A 9,055-nucleotide genomic window follows, 5' to 3' on the forward strand; every position below is an offset into this window, starting at 1 on the left:
CAGGAAATCTTCATAGTAAGTATAGGGGAAGAGGAATTGTTTTACTCCAAATTTAATGCGTGCAGGCCAAGGGCAGTAATGAATGAACCAAAAATACTGGATCGATTTTAATCATGTTTTCATTGAGTGACATATGTATATATATTTTATGCCCGTGCAAAGTCGGAGCGGGCCGCTAGTTTTTATATACAACGTTCATATTTTTTCTGTAGTGTATTTAATTTAGAATCAGCATTGCACCCGTGCGAAGCTGGGGCAGGTCGCTGGTAATTTTTAAAATTTGAAATAATTTTTCACTAAAAGGTCAATATGAAATGACTTCCGGATAGGAGATAACTCTGTTAGGAATTATATATTATATATCTGTTATATCTTATATCCTTTATATATAATTAATTTCAATTAAATGATAATTTGCATATAATCTAATTTAAGAACAAATGGTATGAAGAGTTTCAAGATTTTATTGTGAATCATTGTGGGATTTTTATTTAATATGTTATATTTAACATAATCCTGTTCACTGTAAACAGTTCTGCTAATTACACTGTTATCAGTATATTATTTACCACACAAAAATACGATGAACTTGATTAATAAATCATTTCCTGTTATTTATTGTAATCGAATTTCAAGTAGTGTATTAAGGGATTGTACTAACTTTGTACCTTGAAAATTAAACATTATTTAAAGATTTTTCTCAAATGAACATTCATTCTTCACGTAATCATACATACAAAAATATCATCAAAAAATTACTGCTATATAATGCGGAATTTGAACATGATATTTTTGATATTGTCAAACAATTTTGAGTTATATTTTCTTTACAATGAATGCCTTTTTTTCAATTATTTATTATATTGTTACTGGTGATTGCCGACTAACCTACAATTTTTCTTTACAATTGCTTACATCTGGATATATTTAGGAGGAATCATCGTTCCTAACTTAATCGCTAGTCCAATACTGATGGTTTTCCTATTCAATACGTCTCCCTACACAAGATGAAATGTTTTGATTCTTTTGAGCTTGAAGTCTGTCACCTAAGAGTTGCAATACTAATGATATTAATATAATCGTGGAGTCTCTCCTCGTATCTACTTGCGACTTACTTAATTTCTTAAGTAACAGTCAGTATCTGAAGATCTCGATGTAATTCATCACTCCTGTAATATCTTGACCAATTAATATTTCTATATTTCAATTGCAGTTCTTTCTTTCTCTTTTTAACATATTCCTTCCTGCTATGTTTCGAATAAAGGGTCATTCCGAGATATTTAGCGTTGTTGTTATCTGGACTAATATTGTTATTAATTGTTATTGGTGTTTGTGTGGTCTGATGCGACTGAATTTCGCTTTCCCAGATTTACTTTAATTCACTATATATTGTCACTGACCTGTTTTCGAACTGCTTCTTCGCTATACTTAATATTTAATGCAAAAAGCCATTTGTGTCTTATATGCTTTAGCTTATTTTCTTTTTACCTATTGTTTCTAAGGTTTAACTCATCTCTATAATTATCCCTCTTTCATCTTAATGGTGTATCGATTCAAGTATAATGGGAGTAATAGTACTAAATTATTTTATAAATTAAGATTGTACTAAGCATATCTAATGTAAGATTTATAATAATAAAATAAAAGAAATCTGTGTTTCAGCTGATCTGCATATAGTACTACGGTCAATTAATTTATTTAGTTAATTTAGAGCCGCACCACTTAAAAGGTAATGCCCGGTAAACCATTTGATGATTACAAAGACCTATAAAACTATATGTTAAAAGTTGGTTTTTATTCTGAAATAACCTTTGATTATAATAAATATTCTATAATTATTCTTAATTAAAATTGAAAAAAAATCGAAATAGAAGCTCTTAATGCTAATCAGTATTAATATAGTACTATAATTTATCAATATTTTCAATGCATCTGTGTTTTAGTGATGTGTGTATAAGAAAATCTTTCAAAATGTTTCTCTTATCATTATATTGGAAATCGTGTTGACCTTGTTGTTGACACTTTATCGCAATCTAAACAAAATGTATTATATATATTTAATAATATTAATAAGTATTCTATATTAAAATCCGGTTTAGTTATAAAATTAAGGAAAAAGGCCTTAATATTATTTAAGACTCAATTTATTTTGCTTGAATTAGCTGAAGACAAAGGAAAATGTAACATTTCTTCAGAGTTTCGGTAGAAAATTCATTATCTGTATTTATATGATTTAAAATACTTTACAAACTACCGAATGATTTTTTAAGACGTTAGTAAACAATGATATGCCAATACAAATATTGACACAATATTAACTGGGATATTTCCTTTATTTTTATAATTAAACTGAAACAATAAAGTAAAACGTCGTTTGGTTTTTGTCTATTGTTTATTTATCTACAGGATCTACAGGGATTAACAGATAATTATTGAGACATACCATTATTCTCCTTAATTTCTTCGAAATTTCAGTTAATTGTTGAAAGTTAAAATCACTTACCTTAATTGTATTATTGATTAAATATGACTATATATGTCGTATCTCTGTTTCTGTAAAATTTAATTTTGAAATATCTTGACACTCGATATATTTGCAGCTTTGCGATCAGCAGTATTTTTTGATTTTTTGGAACGTATGAAAATATGTAATTCAGGAAAGGCCTTCGATCCAAATTCCACCAATTGTTTCAAAATAATATCTTAAAATAGGTTTTTTGGTTTTTAATAAGGTAGTTATTGAATGATATGGCGCTGAATTGAAAGTAGCGCAGAAATAATTTTGTGTTACGAGGCGAAAGTGGTTAGACAGCTATCGGGACTCACAGACAACTCACAATTGACAATTCTGTTTTATTTAGAATTCTTGAGGGTTTGGTTGGGGCAGTGGTAAAGGCGACAGGACGATCCTCCTGCTGTTGATATAGTAACGGGTTCTATTCCTGCTGCGGAATGGTCTTAAAGTTATGTTTGTAATTGTTTAACATTTATAATTGTTCTTAATCAAAGTACAAAATCTAATAAGGAAAATTATCCCAGTCACGCCAGTAACCAGGCTGGGTAAGACCAGATGTCTTCTTTCCCTGTCTCCAAGTCGGTAGGCTTAAGTCCGGGGACCGTAGTTCGGAGCTCATGCTAAAGAGTAGGTCCAGTACAGATGAACCCAAGTTAGTAAAAGGGAGGCTCTAAAATATATTTTAAAAATCTTTATATATATAGTAGTTTTGCACCTGAGAAAAATACTAATAAAATAAACCTTGATATCTCTCTAAATAAAGCAGTAACTATCAACCTTAACCAATTTTTAACATTCACTGAGGAGTATTTTCCATTATGTCATAGTAAAACTCAGTTAAACTCACTAGAGATTGATAAGACTTCATACGAAAGATCAGTAATATGTTAGAGTCAGATTAGAAAATTTTACTAATATAAGTTGGGTGTTTGATCTATCCTTGTAGTTTTAGAAATAGTTTGTCGTTGTTTATTTACCACTTGAGACTTAAATCGGGAAACTAGGTCAAACAAAATGCGATCGACTATAAAAGGTATTAAAACTTCTACGATTTTTGGTGAGTCTTCCTTGATCTTTTCATTGAAACGAATATGCAGTTGGCTGTTATACTTTTCGGTCTGGCTTTGGCCTGTGTCCAAGCTAGAACAACTGAGAATCATCAGCAATGGCTCGAGTTTAAGGTAGGAACATATATTTTACCATTTTTAAGCTGATTTTTTTTTTCGATTTGCAACCTTCTATATGTATTTGTATACATTAGTATTGTAACTAGAATTCGACGTAAGAGCGGTATATGGTTTTTTATTTAATGCTACAATATTATTAATTTTAAGTTCAATATTTCTAAGCCAATATTTTTCTTTCTTTTGTACTTCTTGTAAGATGTATGATTATTTCAAGTATTTATTTTCACCGAGTAAATTTTTTTTTGATTTGACAATCGGTGGATACTAAATCTGTTCAGTACGTCATCTACGTTCTAATTTAACTATGTAATGTAACGAAATTGTATTTTTTAATACATTTTATTCTCTAATTTTATAATCATATAAATTCAGATATTTAAGTAATCGTTATCTAGAAATTAAGCTTCATAATAATTTAACAGTTTATTACAGCAATATGATTAATTTAAAACAGAGTTGCCTTGGCATAAAGAAATGGGTACCTGATTAAATTCCTAACTTGTGTAATCCTTTTTTTTTTGATCTAGGTACAGGGTAGTACATTTATAATGGGCACAACATAAAGACGATATCACCTATATTGTCGCCAAAAATAATAATTATTAAGAATGTAAATTTTGAAAAACCACCAGAGGTAATAAGGTTTTCTTAAATACATTTGATCTTTGCTGTCTAGCGCAAGGATTTATCTTGATGGTATTGTTATATCATCACTCATGTCCTTTTGGAGCTTGTAGCTGTATACAAAAAATTATAAATAATTAACGGATTAATCATTTGGTATGAATGTTCAATAGGGACAGCCCTAAAGCTATGCAATAGTTATAATATTAAGAAATTTCGTCTATAAGGTACAATAGTATTTCTTTCCATGCATATCTCATATCTTCCGCTAAATGACTTTAGATTTTAACAGTGCCTATATCTATAACTCAGAAGACACAATGTATATCTCAACTGTTAACAAAAAAGCTCAGTTTGTACAATTTTAGCACAACTAAAAAAGCATTATTAATATTGTTTTATTTATTTCAGAAAGATCATGTGAAATTCTACAGAAGCCTAGCTGAAGAATACAAACGCTTCAGTATATTCCAAGACAACCTGCAAAAGATCGACGAACACAACGCCCTCTACGAAAAAGGTTTAAAGTCCTATAAGCTAGGAGTTACGCCTTTCGCCGATCTAACAAGTGAAGAATTCAAGGAACTACTTGCTTTCAAACCCAGAAGAAGTGAGAGAGAAGGCAATCGCATATTTGAGGTATTGATAGTTATCTCCATTATCATTGAGTATCACAGGACTCTAATTTTTTTAATCGATATAAATAACCTTAAAAGGTCAACTATTTCTTAAATTGTTAAGAAATATTTTACTTGCTTTTGTGCCCCATCATTCACTCTTCAGCAGATTCACTAATATGTGATCAAAAATATATTTATTTCGGAGCCAAATGAATTCGCAAATTTATAACAAGATTGTCTATCAGTTGCTACTAAATTTTCTCAGTTTCGTGCCAATTTTCGAATTACAATTTCAAGAAATATCTTATTTTTAAATCGATACTATTTAGGTAAAATTACTAATCAAAAGATGCAATGTCTGGCGAATAAGTCATAATTAAGTATTCACAACTACTATTTTCGAAATTGCTCCACGTAGCATAGCTTGATAATATCTTGCAGAATAATGGTTCTGTCATGCCTTTGCTCAAATTTCGGGAAATTTTTTGAACCAGTACTTGAGGACGACACAGTACCCACAGTACACAATTGACCGACTGACAAGCTTTAGCTTAATCCTTTTTCACCAATTGCCTTAGACCTAACTCTCCATGATTATGTAACGGTTCTTTTGTTTGAAGTAAAGCTTCGTCGAACAATTTCTTGGTCCGTCAATTGATATTTGACATAATAAATTTCTATAAGCATTCGATACTCAGCTGTATCTTTATATCTTCTTAAACTGTTGTCTTGAGCAGCGCCTTTAATGCAGTTCAAGCTTACAGATCTTAGACTATAACAGTGACTTAAGAATAGTGATAAAACTCAAAATTTACTGCAGTTTTTCTTCAATTTAGTCTTTCCGAAAGATTGGTAACTAATTTATATGTTGTTATTGCACCATTAATACTAGTTGTGTTATTAACATTTATAGATACCCGAAAATATTACTATTCCTGAATCTATTGATTGGAGGGAAAAAGGTGCTGTCACCCCTGTTAAAAACCAAGGAGTTTGTGGAGGATGTTGGGCTTTTTCTGTCGTGAGTATTTCACCTTCAACCTACTCTTAAGCTGATTCTTACCAAAAACTTACTTATTTTAGACTGGAAGCTTGGAGGGTGCGTATTTCAACAAATACAACAACCTGGTATCGTTCAGCGAACAACAGTTGATTGATTGTACCATCGGTAAATACCAATTGCTCGGGTGCAATGGTGGAGAGCTGGATCCTGCTTTCCAGTACATGAAGTAAGCTATTTAATCGTAAGCAAAACATTCGTTCGATAATACTAAATTTGATCCGATTTTTAGAGACAAAGGTCTGGAGACAGAAAAGAATTATCCATTCGTAATGTACGACGATAAATGTAGAGTAAATGACAGTCTCATTGTTACAAAAATATCAGAATTTATTGACGTTGAACCGAACAATGAAGATGCTCTCATTGCTGCAGTCGGTTTGATTGGTAATCAATTTTTTATACGTATATCAACAACATATCTAATCGCCATCATCTTCAGGGCCAGTTTCAATTGCCATAGATGCGGAACCTATCCAACTATACAACGAAGGAATATTCGAAAGCGAGAGCTGTAGCAAAGTAGAATTGAATCACGCAGTTCTGGCGGTGGGTTATGGAACGATGGATGGAAAAGATTACTGGATCGTCAAGAATTCATGGAGCACGATGTTTGGAGAGAAAGGATATATAAGGATGAGGCGAGGTGTGAACCAGTGTGGCATCGCTACACAGCCCAGTTATCCGGTTATATAAAGTGAGGTTATATCTAATATAGTTTTAAGACAATATAATAGTGAACAAATAGATTTTACTGTTTTATTTCATTATTGGTGGTATTGAACCAAAAATTAACCAAAAAAATTATTCATATATCAATTTTATAAACTAATCAATGATACGGTTTTGACTGATTATCTTTTACCCCTTTTCTGGTAAAATTATAATTATGTTACTATAGAACTGATTCTGATATTTTCATGTGAAAAGTTGAACCAAGGTCATTTTAGAAGCTTCTTTTGAAATGAGCTGTACAGCATAAGAGTTTTACAGTCATATCTCTAGAGAGTAAAAAAAAACCATACATCCATGCCAATACCATATCCGCTTGCCCTGTTTACCACAGTTGTGGTTTGAAGTCATTTTGAGGTTAATTTTGTATTTACATTATGTTGAGGTAATATAATAATTACACAGGCAAAATTAGGGGCAGATAATGCGATAACAAGTGTATAAAGTATGAATTACTAGTAAAATATTATTATTTTATAACACTAATTTTGTAGATAGTTATGGAACAAAGAAGATTATAGTAAAGGTAAGAATGAAATATGGTTATGTTTGTATACCTCTTCTGTTAATTTGTTATTATACTTATATCTTTCTGATTTTACAGATATTTCAAAAGAAGAAAATAGCTAAATGTTTAAACGAAGTGTCATCAATTTTCAGAATAGTCTAAATATAAGGTGAACTTAACATAAAGCGGTTGGAATAAATTGATAACATAGGATATAAAGCTTTGTGTTTTATTATTTGTTTCGGTTTATATAACTTCTCGGAGAAGATTGTAGCTACCGCTACGATCCTTTGCGCCACCACGCATTCACCTACAGCAAGTTCAAAGGTTGCCAGCCACACGTTCCGACCGACCGACCAGACGAACATTCCTACAAGATAAATAATGTCGAAATATTACATCATCTAATAAATTTTATTGCAATAAATGCAATAAAATAAACAAAGAAAATGTAATCTAAGTAAGAAAATGTAAGATTTCGAATCTGTAGATACATTGTCTATTCTGTTATCGATGCCATTTTCCTGCTGTTAGGCTAGATTAGAACAAGTACGCATGTGCATTGCTAGCCAATACAATCTTCTATAGGCATGTATGGATAGGTATTTTACCGTCGTCTTGTCTCTTATTATCATCAGAAAAATATCTAGGTCTAGTGATAAAACATAATGCCTTTTATGTTGATGAATTCCGATTGAAATTAATATTAATCCATAACTTGTCAAATTCAAGCAATTCATAATAAACAATTCCTATTAGTTGCATCAAATACATTGGCATTATCATCTTATTCCTTAGTGGCAATACGAACTTTGCAGCCATTTGTGAAGCTTCGGGTTTCGACCAAAACCTCTTTCACTTTGTCAATAATCTCCTTGCATCGCCAGTAAACAATCTTTTAAAAAAGCGTTGCATTTCGTTTCATTTAAGCAGCGATTTACAAGAAAACCAGATTCATTCAATTGTTTACTGATAATTCATGTGAAACCCAAAAATCAAACTTCTATTGGTCCATCTCCATGTTTCAAAACTGTTTTATAGTCCATATTTTTCCACAGCGATATCGCGTAATGTAATGGTTATCAAATATGTACCTCAATTTTTTAGAATTTCGTCGATTCATCTTTAACATCACAATTTTCGGAAATAAAACGAGAAAACCAAGTCTGGCACTTGCATACTCTGATGCACTAACCACTTAACCGTTAACATCCAACAACTTTTGCCTTAAATGATTGATGCATTCCCTGTATTATTTTTTCTTTTTCGAAAACAAAAAACAGAATAAGACAAAAGCGACTTTCTGACATCGCTGTTTTGAAAGTGTAATATTGGGTTATAGTATGGCTTCATTGAATAAGTATTATTAGAGTTTCTATTAAATTAATATAAATACTAAGTCGGTGATTGCTTCTTTAGAATATTACAGAGAATATTTTTACTATATTATTCCCAACATTTGTTGATATTAATGTTTTGGATATTACAGATCCTATATGGATATATTGGTTTAATTGCAGATGTACAAATGTCAAGATGTACCAAATCAGCATCTTTTGGATGTTTATTTTACCATTATCGCCCTAATTTTTAGCTATTAGCCAACAAAATTAATAAAAAGCCATAAAACATAAAACATATTGTTGATTTATATAATTAAAGACGCTGAAGTAAATTATATCAATGTAATATATATGTTATTGTGGAGTAATTGATGAACTTGTTAAAATGAACTGAACCTAAAATTAACAAACTTTTTAATTAATTATGAATTACTTATTATTTATTAATCTGTATGGTCGAAATCGA

At 30.8% G+C, this 9,055-nt stretch overlaps 1 protein-coding gene across 1 annotated transcript; it reads left to right on the forward strand.

Moving 5' to 3' along the window:
* The first annotated feature begins 3,542 nt into the window (after window positions 1-3,542).
* On the forward strand, window positions 3,543-6,755 carry LOC143196044 (cathepsin L). Its single transcript, XM_076403633.1, has 6 exons — window positions 3,543-3,696; window positions 4,738-4,965; window positions 5,860-5,967; window positions 6,030-6,175; window positions 6,239-6,393; window positions 6,449-6,755. Exons 1-6 carry the CDS (start codon window positions 3,607-3,609, stop codon window positions 6,700-6,702), a joined length of 981 nt encoding a protein of 326 aa, XP_076259748.1. The 5' UTR covers window positions 3,543-3,606; the 3' UTR covers window positions 6,703-6,755.
* Window positions 6,756-9,055: the final 2,300 nt, after the last annotated feature.

This window comes from Rhynchophorus ferrugineus, unplaced genomic scaffold (genome assembly GCF_030347505.1).
Source record: "Rhynchophorus ferrugineus isolate W39M unplaced genomic scaffold, kcgeb_rfMv2 rfM4, whole genome shotgun sequence".
Classification (NCBI taxonomy): domain Eukaryota; kingdom Metazoa; phylum Arthropoda; class Insecta; order Coleoptera; family Curculionidae; genus Rhynchophorus; species Rhynchophorus ferrugineus.